The sequence below is a fragment of the Colias croceus genome, chromosome 23 (assembly GCF_905220415.1).
Source record: "Colias croceus chromosome 23, ilColCroc2.1".
Lineage (NCBI taxonomy): Eukaryota > Metazoa > Arthropoda > Insecta > Lepidoptera > Pieridae > Colias > Colias croceus.
Genome location: NC_059559.1, coordinates 4,251,283 through 4,273,949, shown reverse-complemented (window position 1 = coordinate 4,273,949; position 22,667 = coordinate 4,251,283). Strand labels below are relative to the sequence as shown.

Here is a 22,667-nt window from a genome sequence, read left to right as displayed (position 1 = left end):
GGTGACGTCACGATTAAGGATCAAAATATAATATACTTATACATATATTTTATGTGTTTATATACAAATCAAATATGAAGAGACACAACATAATCATACACTACTATTTAACCAAGAAACTGTTTTAAATTAAAACAAAATTTTAGGTTTGTATTATTTTAGAATGAAGTAGTCGAGTTGACTATCTGTTGCCACGGTGGCGTCCTGGCTATCATGCACGCTGCCTCGAATGAGACCGTGCGTTACGTCCTCACTACCCTAAGCGCCATGACCCGCTGCGGTCTCCGCAGCATAAAATTTTGATGAAAAATATTTCAGTATAATTTGAATTTGTGCTTTCATATCTACAGAAATTAAAAATTAGCCTCTTCTTAATTTGCCGGCACGACAGGGATATTTATTGAGAGGTTTATATATATAAACAATCGATATTTACTTAATGTGAAGTGTATCGTGCACATCACATTTTACTCCCTCATCGAAAATATTACCAGCACATACAAACTTTTTTCTATAATATGTATCTTTATCTTTAAAAATCTATGGATGTGTCACCCTGCTACTATCGATCCCGATACCCTTATGATCCTCGTAAACACGCTTGCTTATTTGCGTGAGCCATTTCGAACGTTTTGTATGAAATTTGTTTACTGTATGTATCTGTATATTGTGTCTATACCACAGAATACATAATAGTAGCTAAACGCTACAGAACGGACACTCTCCGCCTTCCGCCAAAATTAAACTCTTACTCCGCACGATCACGCTATAGATGGCCCGCATTTTTCTGCAAGGACGATATGCAACGAAGATTGACAAAAGTAATCAAATTGACTTAAGTAATTATGCTCGTTTTTCGTAGAAAATGGTTAGATATTGTGCTGTTTACGGATGTATTTCATCAGAAAAACGCGAATTTCTTTACGCTAGCCACAAAATATGTGCCAACCATAAAGCGTTAACAATATCACTAGCAGTTACGTGTCGTAATTCAAATAATGTACTGCACCCTGTTTCTGCAAGTGCCGAAGACGAATTCAAACTATTAGTAATAGTAGCAGGGACACTACTGAAGAATTCTTCAAAAGCAAGCGCAACATCAGCACTTTTGTCAATAACCCTGTCATTATTTACAAGTTTTATGGTATTACTTGATTTGCTTTTACCCATTTCACCATTAATAATAGACCAAACTGTTTTAACTTTATTATCAGAGTCGCGTATTTTTTCTTTGATATACAAACGCTTTGCAGTAAAACAAACTTTTTTTTAAAATTTTGAGTAATTTCTAACATAACTAAGAAAAGATGGGTCTTTATTATATTGCTTCATACCATATAATTCATAAAGAATGTTCCTGCACCTATGTATACTAGCTGTCGCCCATTTACTAAATGGTAAATCCTTGGTAATATTTAAAGATTTAACTTAAATATTTTTTCAAATTCATTATGTACTAAATTAAAAAGATTTTTAAACATTTCACAAGGACTATTAGGAAAGGATTGATCATTTAGTACGGGCAGGTTTTTATTAATATTATTCCTAAATTTATTAATGCCTTTTTTAGTTATAGGCCTAACATTAATCCTTTTAAATGTAGGTATGCAATCCCATTCAAAAACTACTTTCTGGCCACAGTGATCCGAAGTCAATGTATTGAGAATATTTTTCTCTAAACAGATGCAGTCACAGTATATATTATCAATACAGGTTGCAGAAGTAGGTGTAATTCGTGTGGGTTCGTTAAAAAGTTTATATAGATTAAATGACTGAAATAAATTAACAATTCGTGTAGCCGTTTGTGTTTGTAAAAGTAAATCAATATTAAAATCACCACATACTATAACTTTTTTTTACTCCTGCTTAGACGCTTTAATATTTCTTCCATGACTTTCTCAAACATATTATAGTCACTGGAAGGGGGTCTATAAACGCAAACAATAATATAACGCTCCAGCTCCACACAGGACAGTTCAATGGTCCGTTCTACAGAAAGACTAACAATGTCAGTTCGTTCTTTACATTTTACACTATCATGTACAAAAATAACAGAACCTCCGTGAATAGCCTGCGTCCTAAAGTATATACTTTTTAATTTGTAATTTTCAATATTTACTAACGACTGACATTGTTTAAGCCAATGTTCTGTTACACAAAATATTTTAATATTGTTATCATTCAGAAACAATTCTATTTCTAACAATTTGCTAGCCAAGCCTTGAATATTTTGATGCACTATGGTAAAAGACTGCTTAGCTGTTGTCTTATATACTAGTTTAAATCTAGCTTAGGGCTAGATTGACTGTCAACACTTAACCTAGGTTGATGTATATTATAATAACTACTACATAAAATTGTAGTAGATTGATGGTCTGATACCGAACATGTACCAGACTGGTTAATATTATATGCTATTAACATAGCAAGTTCTCGCTTATATCTAGTTGGCAGATACACTGTATTCTTTGTCAAGTAAAAGATTTAATACATAAGTTAATGTCAAAGTAAATAAATGCATCACGATGATGATTTGTTAGGTTATACAATTTTAAATTCATATTATGAATTAATCTATTTTGTTCTTGTGTTAAACCAGGTAGGTATGGCAATGTACACAACATAAATTTACATTTAGTCCTACTACTAATATCTAACATTTTTTTAAATCCTACATCAATATCCTTATTATTTATATTTAAACTGTCCCCATATAATATAATTACAATATTATTCTTATTAAAGCTGAAATGATCCAGTGATTTGATTATATATTTAAATGAACTATTAGGGGTACAAACATTAGTAACTTTAAGCCCTAAATTGTTAAGCATAGCGCCAAATCCCTGACCAATATTATCTGACAACACAATCAATTCCTGCTTTGAAAGGTGTTTAGTATTACTGGTTGAATTTGTGGTATTGGGTTTACCACTATGTATGTCTGTGTAGTCAGACTTATGGGGCGACGGTTGCTCATTGTCACTGTTTGAACACTGACATACATATTTATTGGTCAGAGACTCAAAACGATCCATATTCTCATTGCTTAACTTAATAAGGTGATCTGCCTGTTGTATCTGCCTCGTTAATTTGCATTTGGGCAGAAGAATATTTCTGGTTCACATCATTTAACATTTGACTTAAGGAGTCTATCTTCTCCTTAAGTTCAGTTGTTTCTATATCATACAAGATTTTATAATAATCTAGATCCCTTTGATATTTATCTAATTCCTGATGCAGGTTTTTGTTGGCTTTCTCTAATTGAGCTACATTTTTTGAAGAACTCTTTCTTACAATTGATTGCGTACGCTTGATGAACTTACTTAATCTAAGATATTTTTTTAACTTGTTATGCGAAGAGAAATTGATCTTTTTAAAGTTTACAGAACCACTTAACTGTCCACATTCAACAAATTCATCATGAAGACTACTTGGTGTGTTGCATTGCCGCTTGGGATTGTTCTCTTCCACTTCCATTAAGCTACATTCCAACTCCGCAATACGGCTGAGAGCCTTTTCATGGTGACTAGAGCACTGCTGGTAGCTGTCCACAACGTCTTGTAGGGCTTTGCACTTGTCTTCACTATTAATATATTTCATATGTAGTTCAGCTAGCTCGGCTTTTAGAAGAGAGTTCTTGTTTATAATTTCTTGAATCTCTAATTCACTTTCATCCCGCTCTTGTATGAGTTTTTCACATAAAGATTGTGAAGCTTTTAAATCATGGAGTGTAGCTTTTAATTTATTCTCCATGTCCTTAGCTACTGCCTTGCGGGTCAGCATGTTGTACTTTTAAGTTGCTGAAACAGATGAAAGGAAATGTATGAGATTGGTAGTTATTCCTGAATACTATTATGATAGAACTGAATGTTGATATTAAGTGATTAACGGTATGATGTAGTAAAGAGTAAAGAGTAATATTGTCTGGGGCGATAAGTTATTGTCTTCTAAATTGCTTCCAACTTGTCAAGCAAAGTGAGACGGTAACTTTTGTGCCAATGTATTTATTGTGACGTAGCTCATTAAATATGAGCGGTGTTAGTATTACAAATGAATGTACGTGTCGTTTATCATTAAATATGAAATTATAAAACTAGTACTCCCCTGGTTTATTGGAGAAGATGTTTGAATTCGGTTAACCGTTGATACGTTGACCTCCGCGTCATACAAAGTGTTGCATATATCACATATAAGGTGTGTTTCACAATTATTTTCACTTTTACATCAATAAAATAGTTAATAATTACTAATATTTACTATTTAAGCACTAATTAATTAATTTTAATTAATTTTATAATTTAAAATCTAACAGCTGATGTTAACTCCGCTGTTGACACCTGTCAACTCAAATATATTTCGAGGATTGCCCGATGGCTTTTGCCAAACCTAAGATAAACCAGTCCTTTCACGAAGAAATTGTGTTTCGCGATTTGACTATTGCATATACATATTTTATTGAAATATAACCTTTGTTATACAGTAGCATATGGGTGTTCTTTCTTTCTTATTATTAAATAGGTTTTAATATCTAAGATAGATGTCAGTGTTTTACATATTATGAAACAGTTTTCTAAGAGATATTTTAATTTTTTTTTGTATTTGATCTGAAAAGATGAAATGCGTCATATACTTATGCAATATAAACTTCTAAACATTAATTTATAAGTGCCTTATGTTTATAAATAAAGTGAAGTCCCATGTCCCCTAGTGGGGTAAGGGGCAGATGCAGTATACAACTGTTTCACTGATCGATTTTCTTTAGGAACAAGTAGGTTCTCAGCCTTCTGTGTCCGGCCAGACCGAGACATTTTTTTTCTTCGCCTCCACCGGTAATCGAACCCAGGACCCCTCGGTGTTACGCTCACTTGTCAACCACTGTACCAAGGAGGCGGTCAATGTTATAAGAGGGAGAATTTTTGTGCTATTATCTACATAGATTTTTCTAAATGTAATTTTTAAAGTACAGGCTACTAAAATTATAAAGTAACATCTATTACCTCCCCCGTCTCATATCTCTCTGTTATTTTAGTGACATTGGATTATTACTAGTCTGAGTTTTTCTCTATTTTGCTATCTAGAATGCTTACCCGGCTTGCAGTCAACAATGCTATTCCAGATTCCACATTCCACTATTGAACTGGCTCATAGAGTATTTGAAAGTGTTCGAAATTATCAGAAAGGCTTTCGACAAAGTGTAGCACGAAGGTTTGCTATAAAAATTAAGACGAAATCCTCACAGCTTTATCTATACTGTATTACTAGCGGTCCGCCCCGGCTTCGCCCGTGGTAACATGTAGGTAACATGTTTAAACTATCCTATCTCTCAAGCTGGATCGAACTGCACATGGTGTGCGAATTTTATTATAATCGGTTAAGTGGTTTAGGAGTCCATTGAGGACAAACATTGTGACACGAGATTTATATATATTATAAGATAAGATAATAAAATCGTAGAAAAGGCAAAACTTGTGCATGAATTTACTTCGAATTTGATACAGATATGAGACTTTTTTTGTTTGTCTGAACGCGCTAAACTCAGGAACTACTGGTCCAATTTGAAAAATTATTTCGGTGGTAGATAGCCCATTTATCGAGGAAGGCTATATATAATTACGCTAAGACCAACAGGAGCAGAGCGACGCGAGTGAAACCGCGAAGCGCAGCCAGTGTACATTAAAAAACGACGATTGTTCGAAGTAGAAAGTACTCGACTTTATCGGATGCATCTACGAAATACCCAAAAGACGTGTATTGTTTGTTAGACGTAACTTTTGATTTAATATTTTTGTGGATGAATAGTTGTCACTATTTCTTGTCAAAACATGTCTAGCTGTCGAAAACTATAAAAAGCCGCTTCCCTTTGAATCGTGGCGCATTCGTACGAATCGTGCAGGGCTCGGACGTCGCGTCGTTTATACGACGTTTGACCCAACTACCCTCACTTTGTTAATAGTCGTTGACTTGCTGCGATTTGTTATCAACTGCCTACATCAATTAGGTAGCTGTGTAGAATCGCAGTACATTCTTATTACATTAAAACTAATATTTAACCCGGCCTCTGTAATATCTTTTAGTATTACTAGCAATGCCCTGCGGTTTCACCCGCATAGATAGCGATATCGTGACAGTGAAAAGTCTACTTTAGGTACGACTATAGGTTTAATTTTTAATCACATGAAAATCACCTTCACCCCGTCCCGCACTACGCCTGCTCATTGTATTAAACAGTATACCCACTATTTTCTGTAGATTGACACTTTTAAAAATTCGTTATATCTTTTGAATGGTATTGAAACAGTCTTTAATAAAACATCATTTAATGGGCAGTGAAGATGCAGCTTTCTACTGGTGAAAGAATTTTTGAAATCGGTCCAGTAGTTTATGCGTGAAAACCATACATACATACTTACATAATTACAAACCTTTCCTCTTTATAATATTAGTATAGATATTGGCTCTAGGTGATGTTAAGTAATTTAGAACTAATTCGACCTGTTCAAGAAATAAAACATAAAAGACAATTATGTACAAAATGTCTCGAAATCTAATAGACCTGTTGTGAGACAAACAGCAAGACAGAAGACATGCCTCTAAAGAAATATCCCTTAGAAGTTGTCAGCGAGCGTGCTAGAACAAATATTAAATGATATTTTTTCTTCTAGACGCGGTGCCGAAGGCAAAATTCCGCCTACGACCGTGCGACTATGCGATCGAGGATGGAAAGCTACGCTGCAAGAAATGCGACAAGCTATTTGTCAGAAACAGCGCGCTCAGTGATCACATGAGAAGTGTGCACTACAAACTGCCTCAATACAAGTGTAAAATATGCAAAATGGAGTTCATGACCTTGACGCAGTTTGTGACCCACAAACTAAACGTACACAATATAGACGATAGGATACATTGCTCCGCGTGCCAAGCTTCATTCAACACTAAGGTGCAACTGCGAAGGCATATCAATGGATTCCACATGATGGGCATGAAATATAAGTGTCCTTCATGCGATTATGAGACGTACGCCCGGGTAAATTTGAACAAGCACGAGGATAGACACAAAACGGTAAAGGATTACCAGTGCAGGTTCTGTAAGAAGGCATTTTTGAGGAAAAGAACCCTGGTCCTTCATGAGAAGATTCATACGGGGGATAAAAAAAAGGTGTGCAAGGTCTGCAGTCAGGCGTTTGTTCAGAAGGCCAGTTTGAACTATCATATGACGAAATATCACCCGGAAGTCGTGTTTTAGTCGGTTTTGTGATTTTCGAAATAGTTGGAAGTTTGCTTGAAATAACGGGAAGAAGTGTTTGGTTGACAACGACAGTGTTTTCATTGTTAATATTTTCATGTATAGGTTATAGTCAAACTCTGAAGCTCGAGCACTCGTAAGGTTGGACTGGTCAAACCTCAGGTATGGCATAATGACTTTGTCAAAGCTCAAATAATTGTACTATTTCGGCCTTTTGCTTATCAATTTTCGTCAGTCGTTCTCTAGTTGAGGCGTCTTATGCACGTGCGACGCCTATGCTGTGTTCGCCTACGCCCGAGACTGCTGCTGACTTCAGTCAAAGGGCGAAATTCAAATAATATTTCGAGGATTGCCCGATGGCTTTTACCAAACCTAAGAACTCTTACAAAACCAGTCCTTCCGCGAAGAAATTGAGTTTCAGGATTTGATTTTATATGTCATAACATATACAGTATTCACATTTTATTGAAATATAACCTTTGTTATACAGTACTATATGTTTTTTCTTTCTCATTATTAAACTGGTTTTAATATCATATCTGTTATAAGATAATGTCAGTGTTTTACATATTATGAAATAGTTCTCTAAGAGATATATTTTTTTTTGTATTTAAATATCTGAAAATATGAAATTCGTCATATATCTATACTAATATTATAAAGAGGAAAGGTTTGTAATTATGTACTGGCCGATTAAGGAAAGCTGGCATCTTCACAGTACTCACACTTATGCAATTTTACTATACAGTATGTTCAAAAATAAATATGATTCTAGTTTAAGAATAGACTTGAATTGTAAAATGGGTGCGTTGTAGATACCTAATATGAAAGCTCTCATAATTTATATGTAAAATTACAATTTAAAAGTAACTCAATCGATGAACTTAATTATTTATTCTCATAATCAATTGTAAAATAGTATTGATAATCATTCAATTATCAAATAATAATTAAATTTAATGTCATATTCAAAATAACGATATAAACAATACAAATAACACATGCGCTCACTCCCAATACAATACAATCGAAACCCTAGCACGTAAGAGATAAGGTTACATTACAATAAAAGCTGTATTGTTCAGCTATGTATGAAAATTTTAACTAACGGCGCGCGTTTACATTTTGTTTACAAAACATATTAAAATTATTACATAATTTAACCTAGGTAAAGTAAAAAAAGACGTGTGGCACTCGGGGACTGCCGCGGTAAAGCTATTGCATAGCATGCCTTCAAGCCACACCTCCGCCCGTCGGAGTGGGGAGCGTGAGGTTTTTTGTTACGGAATTTCTGGATTCGGTCCCCGTGCTCAAGGCCCGCGATAGAAGCTATGCAATAGCTTAAAAAAATTTGTTGTTTGTAAAGTAGGTTTACGATCGAGATGTTTACGTGATAATGTCTTATTGGTGGCAGCGCTCGAGATGAGACGGGAGATCGGTCCGTCTCTCTCTCGTTATACCTGCGATCGCGCTCGTGAGGTTTTGGTGTGACACAAGTTTCTGAACATGTCACCCGACTAAAACGATTTTAAAAACGTTATCACGTCAAAAATTTCTTATAGTATTAGACATTTATTTTCTTTTCATATAAGAACCTTTTTTTATAAGAACTTTAGCGAAATTAAAAGCAAGACAGAAGACAAAAGCACAGCCCCCTAGAAGTCAGCGTGCGTGCTAGGCAAGAAGCTTATATCTAATACACTGGAGACCTCAGTATGAACACTAACCTGTCACAAGAAAATATGACCTTGAATGATGCCTGTATGTTCCTTCATCCCTTTCACACCAACTTGCCAAGTTAGGTGTGAAAGGGACAAAAAACATACAGGCGTCATTCAAGGTCATACCTTCCCGTGACAAGTCAACGTTCATAGTGCAATCTCCAGTGTATTAGATATAAGCTTCTTGGTGCTAGAGCCTAGAACGTATTGTAAATGATATTTTTTCTTTTAGGCGCGGTGCAGAAGGCATTGTTCCGCCTACGACCGTGCGACTATGCGATCGAAGATGATAAGCTACGATGCAAGAAATGCGACAAACTATTCGAGAAAAAGAACGCGCTCAGGATTCACTTAAAAAAGGTGCACTACAAACTGCCTAGATACACGTGTAATATATGCAAAATGGAGTTCATGACCTTAGCGCCGTTTGTGAACCACAAACTAAACGTACACAATATAGACGATAGGTTTCATTGCTCCGCGTGCCAAGGTTCATTCAACTCTAAGGTGCAACTGAGAAACCATATCAATGGATTCCACATGATGGGCCAGAAATATAAATGCGATTCGTGCGATTATGAGTCTTACAACTTCGAATATATGATCAAACACAAGTATAAACACAAAACGGTGAAGGATTACCAGTGCAGGTTCTGTAAAAAAGCATTCTTGAGGAAATCTACCATGGACCTCCATGAGAAGATTCATACGGGGGATAGAAGGAAGGTGTGCAAGGTCTGCGGTCAGGCGTTTGTTCAGAAGGCCAGTTTGAACTATCACATGACGAAATATCACCCGGAAGTCGTGTTTTGATAGGTTTTGCGATTTTCGGAAGAGTTGGAAGTTTGTTTGAGGTAAAGGACAGGAATTTTAAGTTGACAACGACAGTGTTTTCATTGTTCATGTTTTCAAGTATAAACACAATTTATTGAAATATAACCTTTGTTATACAGTAAGATGTGGGTGTTTTTTATTTCTTATTATTAAACTAGCTGCGCCCAGCGGTTTCACCCGCATGGTTCCGCTCTTGTTGGTCTTAGCGTGATGATAAATAGCCTATAGACTTACCGAGAGAATTTTTCAAATCGGACCAGTAGTTCCTGAGATTAGCGCAGTCAAACAAACAATGCCAAACATTTTATAATAGAATTTGAACTTTTAAATGGATCCATCTTTGCGAAAATAATTATTTGCCTGTCCTCGCGAGCAGTGGTTTTTCATGGTCGAGCTTTTCTAGGCACTTGATCGGAAGTACCATGCTCTTTTAAATAAACTATAGCATTGAATATATTTTTATTGAACACCCTAAATGATTTGCAATTTTCCTGTAACTCCAGTTTTTGTCAAAATGTAAACTTAAAATTATTTTTCTTTTTAATGGGTCACAAATCTTACTTTTACCCATTTATACTGCAAAGCAAATTAATTTTCAGAAACTTATTTATTTATTTATTTATTTATTTATTTACTCTTTATTGTACAACATATTAAAATAAGAGTACATAAAAAACAACCATTTAAGATGTACAAATGGCGGCCTTATGGCTCAAAGCCATCTCTGCCAGGCAACCTTCAGGCAAAGGACAAATTATAACTTAAGGTAGCCAATAAGCAATAATAACTTATAAAAAAAAAGAAAAAAAAAACTGAATTAAAACAAAGCATAATACATAAAACACTATATGTATATAACTACAATATAATATACAGGGTGTAATCGTTAAGTGTGCACAAGCGATTATTCCGTAACTATTGCAGATACAAAAAAACTTTAAACTGATATCGAAAGTACTTAACCTAATGAGTAAAATGGCCATAATAAATTTTTAAAAATAAAACGAGAAATATCCAAAAATGTTACATTAAACACTCCCATACATTTTATTTCCCATACATTTTGTATTCATAGCAGATTTTCGAAGTGATGTCCTCATTGTGCAATACAATGAGGAGCTCTATTTACAGTTTCTAAATGAACTTCCCTTCAAATTTGCGAAGTAATTAAAGCAGAAAACAAAAAAAAAGAAAGAAAAAGCTAAAATCTTTCATATTAAATGTACTAGTTGCTCCAAAAGTAATGATAATTGGGTATTTCCTGTGCACATAAAAATATAAAATAAATGTTTTTTGCTTGCTCATGTATTCACTAAGTAATCACAAAAAAATCATATCAACAGGCCACGTTTCCAATTATTTACATTAATTTGAATGTGAACCGTGCGTGCCAGAATGTTTCCCGACGAAAAGAAGAAACAACGATTCGACATGTAGTGGGTAAATTTCTAAATTTTTAATGATATCAGGATAATTTTTTGTCACGTTTTGTGATCATGGACGTTACCCGAGTTCACCATGTTTATGCTGAAACCAAAAAACAATCAATGTCCTGGATGCGAGCTACCAAAGTGACGATGAAGAAATTCAAAGTGAAAATCAATAGGTTAGATTAAAGCGGTAGTTTTTTGGGACGCTGAAGGAATAATTATGGTGGAATATTTTAAAAAGGTAGCCACTTTATTGGGCTCTTACTAAACAGACCAAATTAAAAGATTGCGGTAGCTTAGTAAGGAAAAGAGACATGGCAAACTGCGGACCTGAACGCTGTTTCACCAAGACAACGCACCAGATCACAAAGCGTCAGTTGCGATGGCTGCCATTCAAAAATCGGCATTCCAAATGCTTGAACACCTACCCTGTTTTTTAGATCTAGCTCCTATTTACTTTTATCTCTTTCCTCGGCACAAGAAACACTTTCTTAGCAATAAATTATTTTAAGACGACAGCGAAGTGATGGCCGCGTGGAGGGGTTTTTGTGGATGAAGTCAAAGTTTTTTTTTTTAGGTTTAGGAAAAAAAATATTGAAGTATATTTTCTAGTTAGAAGACTATCTAGAGAACTACATAATTATTATAACTGTAATGACCTTGTTTAATATTGATTATCATTACTTTTGGATCAACCCATGTACATGGGATATTCGTATCTCATACTAAATGTATGGGAGGGTTTCAAGTTAATTTTTTAGATATTTCACGTTTTATTTTTAAAAATTTATTAGGGCCATCTTACTCATTAGGTTAAATACTTTCGATATCAGTTTAAAGTTTTTTGATATCTGTAATAGTTACGGAATAATCGCCTGTGCACACTTAACGATTACACCCTGTATATATATACAGTATAAACCTACATAAACATACTAAACATATATATTATACTAAATATATTATTCATACATACTTATTGAATATATTATATATGTTACAGGAAATGTATGTAATCCGTCATTGTATACAATTCCTAAAATCGTACGGAAATGTGTGAAATAAATTATTTTATACACATTTCCTAGGAAATCTATACATTTCCTAAATAGCTATCGGAAATGTAAAACATTTAAGATATTGATATGTCGCAGGCAAAGGTTGGACTAAAGCAAAGGGGGCGCAGGACTTAAAAAATTTTTGATGGAGTTGGTGTCATTATAACACCTATTTATTATTGTTTTATCGTAAAGATTACGCTTATATAAGCATGTTTTATCGGAACAACTTTTCTCTAAAATCAAAAATAGCCGAGATATTCGCCCTCAAAGTTAGGTTAGGTTTAGGTTAGGTTAGCCGTTAGGTTAGGTTAGGTTAGGTTTGTTAAAAAAAAACTACACAGAAATAGGAGCCCCGCGAAGCGGGGCTCCGTCGACGAAGATCGAACGATCGAACATAATAATATGAACATAATATTATTACAATTATACGGTATGACTGTTACCCGATTGTATCAATAAGAGCTATAATAAAAAAAATAACAACGTGTTTTATTACAGAAAGCATTTACTTTACACATTTCCTAATACGATATAGGAATTGTATACAATTCCTAGGGAGATTATACACTTTCCTAGGATATGCATGCATTAAATAGTTTTTTAAACAATATTTTATACATTTCCTAAATGGTATCGGAATTGTACACATTTCCTAGGAATTGTATACAATTCCTTGATTTCATACATTTCCGGTAACATATACATAAACATAATATACATAGACAGTACTTATATATATAGATAGTAGTCTCAGCATCTTTTTAAACGATCGTAACGTCTGGGCGCATCGAATCGTTTCCGGAAGGGCATTCCATAAACGGATTGCCGATACCGTAAACGATGTACCGTATAATTTAGTACCATGCACAGGGAAACGAAGAAGAAAGTTATTAGAGGATCGGAGTGTATAGGAGTCGGAAGCAAGATAGTGGAAATTGGATTTCAGGTAGCTAGGAGTACAGGGATTAAAAAGGATGGAATAGAGGAGATTGAGATAATAGAAACTTTTAGATAGAATGTTTAAAAAACGGTGCAAATATTTGTAGAAGAAAAAAATATTGGCGGCATTTCAACAGGTTTTGACTTTGGAACACTCGAACCATGCTGTTTCTAATTTGTTGTCCAGACTGAAAATACTCAGAAATCAGACTTCACTTAAAGTTGTTTAATTTTATTAATTTAAGCTAACGTTTGAGTAAAATTAAGCCATCTTATATATAAAAATGAATCGCAAAATGTGTTGGTAAGCGCATAACTCGAGAACGGCTGAACCGATTTCGATAATTCTTTTTTTATTATATTCCTTGAAGTACGAGGATGGTTCTTATGTACGTAGAAAACGTAAATATGTACCACGGGCGAAGCCGGGGCGGACCGCTAGTTTCTTATAAAACTATATAAACGGGTGTTCTATTACATATGAAATAATGCTTAATCTCTAATACGTTAATACACAAATGTAAATAAATTTGATGACTACTTCAGTGTGTTACGTGTTTCTAATTAAACGTCCACCACTGTATATGCTCTCAGCTCTGTAGTGAAAACATTTCGCTTACGCGATTCAGAGAGAGGTGTCCCTTCATGTACTTCATCGGAATCTGAATATAATACAATCGATATAAATATGTAGTAATATTATAGACTAGCTTCCGCCCGCGACTCCGTCCGCGCGGGTGTCGGTCTTCGCGTGGGTGGTTTTATTTCTCCATTTTGAACTGGGAAGACGTTTCTCACTAAATTAATATTAGACGATCACTCTCGTTCGCCACATTGGACGCGTCCGCTGGCATCAAAATTCATAAATTATATGCATCGCGCGGCGCGGACGGCGGAACGCCGTCCTTATATAGGAATCGGGGAGGCGTGGCGTTTTGCGGCCCGCGTGTGCCGCAAACGGATCAAGCCAAATCCGCCTTTCGGCGCTACAGGTTACGGCGCTGAATCCACTGCGGGTAACGCAACGTGTGTTCGCGGTTCTACAAAACAACGTCTATGGATAAAACTGAAAAATTAAAGATTTATTTTTTCTACGTGTTTTTCCAGGATAAAAAGTATTCTATTTTATGCCCAGAATAATAAGCTATAATTATACCAAGTTTCATCGAAATCGAACCGTTAGTTTTCACATACAGACAGACAGACAAAAAATTTTTTAATCACATATTTGAGTTTGGTCACAGAATACATAATAGTAGCTAAACGCTACAGAACGGACACTCTCCGCCTCCCGCCAAAATTAACACTTACCCCACCCCGCACGATCAGTCTATTAGATGGCCCGCATTTTTTCGTAAGGACGATACGCAACGAAGATTGACAACATTAATCAAATTGACTTAACCCTTATTCAAACGCGAGCCTGTGGAGGAGTTAACAAAAAAGTAAGATACGTTCCTAGGTAATTTTAGGTCGTAGATTTCAAAAATACACACAAAAGAGGGGTTAGTGGGGGGGAAGTAACCTTTTTTGGTGGGAAGTATAGATCCCGTCATCTGTTCTCTCTTGTAAAAAGGTTGGAAAGGTGGGAACTATAGCACCCAGTGTCCTAGTATGACACCAATATTTTCAAACACTAGCTAGTTGCCCTGACTCCACTTGTGAATTAAATTTTATCGTTAAAAATTATATATAGATCATATTTTTTAAAAAAGCAGGTGAAAGCACTCCTCAATGCAAGTTTTTTTTACTAAGAGAAGAATTTGAATTGAAAAATGAATGACTTCAACATAAACAAGGCATTTTTCTAAAACAAAATAAAAGCAATAGGTAAATACTAATTTATTGAGTTAAGATGTCTAATTATCTGATCAGGAAATAATGAATAATAATAAATAAGTTGCTTAAACCAACTAAAAAAGATTTTTGAGACACACGGATTTTATATATAGAATTTACAAATGTCGTGTGCAGTGAAGAACACTGGGATGATATCTTCCCACTTATAGACTTAATTTCAATCGACTCTACCAAGGTATAAACGAAAGATTCTGGGCATATTTTTACGTTTCACGCAACCGTAATATAGTCTAGTTTGCATAGCTAAAACTCAAATCTACTTATCTAATTTTTTTCGGCACTACACAAAAAACTAAAAAATAACGGTCGTTTTCAGTGGCAAAATCACGTCATCTGACTTTGACGTGTGTTTACCATGACATGTAATAATTCTCTGAAAAGTGTTTCCATGAAAAAAAGTTCTCCGAAATGTTAAGATTGCGTGGATAAATATTACACTGCATTAGGTTTAAGCGTATAAAAATAAAACACGATTTACTTCAATCTGAGACGTGGGAAGTATAGCTCCCAGCGTTTTAATAAGGGTTAAAGTAATTTTATTATTTTGGATTTGTGAATATCGTTTTTCATAGAAAATGGTTATAGTTCAGGATCCATCGCATATTTTTGCAAGTGATTAGTTGCGTAATAAATATTTGAGAACCATCAAATCAAAAAATTGTATCCTTGTTAGCTCTGTTAGCTACCACAATCGAGAGTTTCGTACAGGAAATTATTGGTCGTCTAAGGGTCGTCTCTTCAAAATAAAGCTACTCACGGAAAATTAGCTTGATAGTAATCACTTGCAAAAATGGACGATGGATCCTGAACTATTAGATATTGTGCTGTTTACGGATGTATTTCATCAGAAAAACGCGAATTTCTTTACGCTAGTCACAATTAATGTGCGAACCCTAAAGCATTAACACACACGTTTGCACTCTCTACAGTGTGACTGTCAAAACGATAATTTTGTATGGAGTGTCCGGGGTGTGGTTTGGTATCGATCCAGTAACACCCCTGCTATTTATTTTTTCAATATTTTCAATGTACAGAATTCCACCCTTCTACAGATTGATTTTATGTATAGATTAACTATATGTCGTGGTCATATCGTAGATTTGATCATTTCATGACATGAGTGGCCATTTCACGAAATGGTCGCATATCGTGAAATGGCCAACATAGTTTGATCAGATCGTTAAATCGTCAACGTTTCACGATTTGGTCATCCACATTTGGCCAGATCGTATAAAATATAAAGAGTCCTTAAATATTAAAAAATTTCAGAATAACTATATTCTAAAAACTTGTTTAATGTCATTTAAGTTAGTGCCGCGGCAGCGGCCGGCGAATGCCAGAAGCGAATCGTTTTTGCAATAGAAAACAGTTAGGTTAGGTTAGGTTAGAATTTGATAAACAACGCACGAGCCGAGCGAGCAAAGCGAGCGTGCCGCGGCAGCGGCCGGCGAGTGCCAGAAGCGGATCTGATAAGATGCGCACTAATAAACGCAACCACTGCGGACAGCCAGACAGCCCGGACTCTAACCGAAATAGCAAGAGAAACAGTATATCAAAAAACCTACTATACTAAAATGACTTTTTTTTAAACGTTGCTAGCTCCCGTACTATATCGTGAAACGATTTCTTATCATTGATCTGCCCAAACCACATCATGATGTGGCCAAACTAAATTGGCCATTTCACGATATGCGACCATTTCGTGAAATGGCCACTCATATCATGAAATGATCAAATCTACGATATGACCACGACTTATATAAGGTGAAATAATAAGAAAAATTAATGATTTTTTTTTTGTGAACAATTTACCACATTACCATACATTAATGTAGATACTACAATAATAATAAAACACTTTATTGCACAATGCACAGATATACATGCCTTATCTCTTTGAAGTGATTTCTTCCAGTCAACCTTGGGAAATAAAAAATAATGAAAGGTACCTAGATAGTGCATATACAAGAAGTGAATATATACACAAATATAATAATATTTACTCTTTGACTAGTTTTCATAATACTTACCTATAATTGAAGTAAAAATATTTATTGTACACCATATAGCAGACAATTTAAAAAAGTTTATAAAAAATTTAATATGCATAACCTTTTCTGCCAGCGATTTCTGCAAAGCTTCCCAAACGACAAGGATAAATTCTATTTATGATGTGTTTAAATTAAAATCCATACCTATGATATGATAAAAAAGAGCGTGTTTGCCGATCACACGTGTCAGAAGTGAAACTTCTTTGGCAAGATTGAAAGATTCCAAAATCGTCGCCTTACGCCATGACGTGACGGTTTTGCCATGACGTGACCTTGAAATTTTAATCTCAACGCGCCTAAACAAGTTTCACTTCAAAATTATGGTAATTTCTTCACCCCATGTGTCACCATAATCCACCCGTAAGACGCTCTTATTCTTTTCTAGGCCGCGACTGTTATATCATCGAAGGGGATAAATACGTGTGCACATTTTGCAAGCGGTCATTCGCTTCCCAACCGTTAGTGTCGCAACACTACCGCTTCGTGCATTTCAAAAAGCGTCCGCGCGTACGAAAGTGCCCAAAATGCGACGAAAATATACCTGGATACCAAAGAGCGTACCACTTAGAGGAGAGGCATAGCATACCGGCACCAAAATGTGGGGTTTGTAACAAGAGATTCAGATATCCACACCAAGTGGTGCGGCATCAGCAGAAAATACACATGGGTGAAAAGACAATATATTGCAAAATTTGTGCCAAGAATTTCTTTGATAGCCAAGGCCTAAAGTTGCATATGGCGACCCATTCGAACGTTAAAAACTTTTCATGTGATGTGTGCAAGAGACGATTTAGGTGGGAGAATAATTTGAAAGATCATTTGAGGATACACAGTGGGGATAGGAGGTATGAGTGTAGGGTCTGTGGGAAGGCTTTCGTACAGAAGTCTGGTTTGCAACGGCATGGTGTAAGGCATCATTCTGGAGTCGATGTTCTCAATGTAAGAGTGGGGTAGACTTGCCTGTATTTTATAGCGTTTGCTTAATAGTACATTATGAGACAATTTTTATACATAATAATATTATAATCATACCTATAAGCCAAAAAGTTGTGATTACTGAAACTTGATTATAAAATAATATGTACCTCGTCATTGCCAAGTCTTACTTATATCCGTTCAGTGGTTTTCCCGCGAAAGACTACATTCCCTAACTCAGACGTCCTCGCCAATAAACAGCGTACCTACAATCTGTACGCCTACTTGCATCATATGTGATGCAAGGACGTATTGTGAAATATCAATATCAATTTGTATCATATGTGATGCAGGGACTGTCAACGTGTTAAGGCAATAGTGTAGATATCGATCCATCCTCACAAACTTTCGCATTTGTAATATTAACCTTTTAACCGCCTACGTCGGATTAATCCGACAAATATTTTCGGGCCCATTTCGCCAGAGTCGTATATTTAGGTACGACCTAAATATCAGTGCTCGTTTAATCAGCTTTTTTATTTAATTACGCTGCATTCTATCAAAAATATGTTTATATTAGGCAAATAGTTAACTAAGTAATCGTTTACAGTTTAATACACTTTAGTCTCTTAATTAGAAGTCCTAAAAATAATGTCCAAAGTTAGATGAATTACTAACATTATTTTTAGAAAATTGTATTGATGTGCAACGCCCATGACGACAAAATCCGACATGAGGGACGGGACATATGCCAAGATTTTTCGATACAAAAATAAACATATATCAAAATATTTCTCGTTATACTGACTAATTAACTTTAAAACAAATACAGCAATTGTTAATAAAACATTTTTTTACAAATATTTGTGAGTATTTCATTTAATTCCTTTAAAATTAAGTAAATTTACATATGAAATGTCAGCGATTCAATTGATGGTTCCCATCCCTAGCCTACATGTTCCGAAACTTACTTTGTTAGTACGCCCTGCGCTACGGTCGGATAAAGACGACCGCTTCTTACGTCATAAACGAGTGCCGACTTCTGGAATTTTTCATCAGTGTTGTGCTTGTGCATGAAGTTTTACGTTCGTATGTCGATAAATGTACATGATAGAAATGTATCAAGACGAATACTGAAGAGTTAATACGAATTCTAGAAGGCGATGAAAATAATTAATAAATCGTTCAAATTTTTAAACACTTATTGTTTTACTGACTTGCGAAAAATGTCGAATAATTTCGTAAGGTACCTAAGTAGTATTCAAGTAGGTAGGTACCTATATCTCCACCAAGCTAAGTTTACACCTCGCTGGAATGCGGCATGTACCCGTATAATATGTATAATGTAAAAAACAACAAATGCAAAGTAAAATCTAACAAATATTTGTTTACTTTTTTAAAGTCATAGCGAATCCTTTTTTACAGCCCGTACCTACCTAAGCCTCAGTGTGACGTAAACGACGCGAGGTGCAAACTTAGCTTGGTGAGATGTAGTTGTTAGTTAACCACGCTCGCAAATGCAAATGTCGTTATTAAAACGAAATATCGACATCACAAAGTTAAGTATTGCACATCCCTCTTTCTTTTAGGTATTTAATTTTCGATTCACTGTGCCGGGCGCTAGGGACACGCCAACTGTTCTGAAGTCGGGCGGTTAAAAGGTTAATTAGGATTGAATAATTTTATAACATTGGTAGGACAAGTAAGATAGTGTGCTTACACATATTATATACCTAATGAAATAACTACACTATCGTACCTTAATTAAGTAGCAATATAATAAAATAAAAGTATAGCATATTAAATAATTTTATTTTCATTTCGTTTACCCAAAAATGGGATGTGATCTATATTCTTTATTTACTCTTATTTATTTATATCTACCATGAATGATTAAACATTGATGGTCTTCAATATCTTCTCTAGCCCAGACAGGATAAAATATTTGTTATAACACAGTTTATACCTTATAAGGTTTCACATAGCGAATAATGTTAGATATAAGTGTAAAATGTTGTTTTCTGTACTATTAATAAATAAAAGAGCTGTTAAGAAATATTTGCACCATCTAACTTGGTACTGTCTCTACAAATAGAAAAACTAAGATCGGCCACTGTTGATCCAATAAAAGGACAGAATGAAAAACTGAAATGAACGAGCCTCTTTTGTTCTAGGCGATGGTAACCAACGCTATACGATCGAGGAACCGAACTATACACAGATAGAAGAGAACGGCCAGCAAAAATATAAATGCAAAGATTGCGCGAAACTATTCGGGAAAAAGAGCCTCTTCAACCAGCACTATAAATGGGTGCATCTCAGAATCGGCTCCAAAATGACAGGATGCCATTTCTGCAATGAGAAAGTCAGGGCACATTTAAGAGCTCAACACATGGAAACAAAGCATGGTGTACCGGCTCCTACATGTAATGCGTGCGGAAAAAAATTCTCTTACCCGTTCCAAGTAATACACCATCAAAAGACCTACCATATGGGAGAGAAGAATATAACCTGTCCTGTTTGTAATATGAAGTTCGGGTCTAAAGTTAATCTGTATCAGCATAAAGTGAAACATTCAGAGGAGAAATTGAATAAGTGTGAATACTGTGGGGAGTGTTTTAAGTGGCGGAAAACGTGGTCGAGGCATATGATGAAGCATAAAATTCAGAACTAGGGATGTGTGTGAAGATACTGTGAAACTTGGTTAAGTGGGACCTGGATAAGTGAGAAACCTCCATAACTGGAACTGATGCTGAGGTCCCAACACTTTGGCATTGAATTACCTCTGTTAGTGGGACGAGTAAACCTCTATATCTGGGATTTGTTCTTTCGATTTATCTTCATACTTACCTCTATAAATGAGACAGCGAGTAAATTTTGTATGCATAAACCTCTGTAACTGAGATAACATTGTTTTTTTACTCATTCTTATTCTATCCACAAATTCCACACGTAATTCCAAGTTACAAATTTTGAGCTTCAATTACCTTCAGTTTTAGTTTTGCTTTACTATCATACAGATGTTTATTTGAAAAATGTCAAAACGAAAGCTACAATCGTTATCATTAGGTGAAAAACTGAAGTTAATATCCATTTATGAACCTGTACTCTCACCTCTATTAATGGAACCCTCTGTAAATGAGACAGATATTTATTTATACCTGTATATCTGAGACACTGGGTAAGTGGAATACCTCTATAAGTGAAACGACATTGCAGGTCCCTTGATGTCTCACTTAACCAGGTTTCACTGTATATGCTTGCGTATTGGTCTAAAATAGGGATGTATCGATACTGATACCGATATATCGGTATCGTATATAAAAAAACTGATATCGAAATTAAACAATTCCAAAAACCGCGCCCAATGAACAATGCGGGAGGTCGCCCGCGCGCGGGCATTTTGTTTTCTAAAAAAACTCTACCAATAGTAAAATTTAATTACTAATTGTATGTGAATTACTTAAAGTTTAACTGACTGTGTTTACACAATTACACAATCATACATATTATTAAAATAATTATACTAAAATTATCTTTTCTTGTTTTTTTGATTTGGAAATTTTATTTAAAAGAATACGATTTAAAGTTGAGTCTCTGTTTTATGTTGGTAACTTTTATGCATAATTCACTATTTTTTTTTATAATTAATAACCTAATAACACCTACAGATGGCGCTGATGTAAATTCAAAAAAAGTTCTATAACTTAAAACGCACTTACTTGTTTGTTCTTTCTTAACACACTATCGTAATTAACTTACCTTACACTCAAAACTCACACGTCCGACTAGGGCCCTTCCGCCCTCCTCCACTCAAGCGACAGTCCAAGCCGAGGTTCGAGATCCCCGTGGCGGGGGGACGCCCTTGCGCATGTCGCTACCAGGGTGAACATTCAGTTCACGCACGCGTCCGCGTTAAAATGTAGAAGCCCTTCTGGCTAACATTACTTTTAAATCATCACACAAAAAAAAAACTCAACTCAAACATTTATTTATTCAATTAGACTTCTTATAGAAGCATGCTTAAATATGTACGCTCAAATCAAACTACTAGAATACCGTATTTATCAAATGTACCCTTATTCTATATCTTTATTTTAACAAGAACTGTTTTATCACATATATAATAGAAGATTACTTGTAATATCAAGTCTTTAAAGGCCTATAGTAATAGACTGTATGCATCAATATTAAGATATGTCAAACACTCATATTTGAATTATCCCATAGAAACTATGACTATGATAATGAATATCTTTTTAATATATTATATAAATCTCGTGTCGCAATGTTTGTCCTCAATGGACTCCTAAACCACTTAACCGATTACCTATAATAAAATTCGCACACCATGTGCAGTTCGATCCAACTTGAGAGATAGGATAGTTTAAATCTCAAATCGTTTTAGAGAAAGCGGGCGGTAAGCTAGTAACTTATAAAGATACCTTCTATATCATACAAACATACATAATATCTTATTCAGCCAATGGCTTTGCGCGCGTTTTCAAAGAAAAATCCGCATGGTTCCCGTTCCTGTAGGATTTTAGGGATGAAAGTAACCTATGTCTTATACTGGATCTTCAGCTACCGACATGTCAAACATTGTAATC

General features: G+C 35.1%; 1 protein-coding gene across 9 annotated transcripts in view; it reads left to right on the top strand.

Moving 5' to 3' along the window:
* Positions 1-22,667, top strand: part of LOC123702480 (zinc finger protein 652-like) — an 83,120-nt gene that overhangs the window by 45,683 nt on the left and 14,770 nt on the right. Inside the window, exon 6 of one of the 9 annotated variants that reach the window (XM_045650255.1) lies at positions 20,232-20,965. The exons of 6 other annotated variants lie outside the window; for them this stretch is intronic. In XM_045650255.1, coding sequence (XP_045506211.1) covers positions 20,232-20,731 — 500 coding nt within the window. In that variant the 3' untranslated portion in view covers positions 20,732-20,965. Of the gene's footprint in view, positions 1-6,665; positions 7,739-9,199; positions 9,924-20,231; positions 20,966-22,667 lie in introns of those variants that run through there. 2 more of the 9 variants (XM_045650246.1, XM_045650247.1) reach the window with 2 other exon arrangements.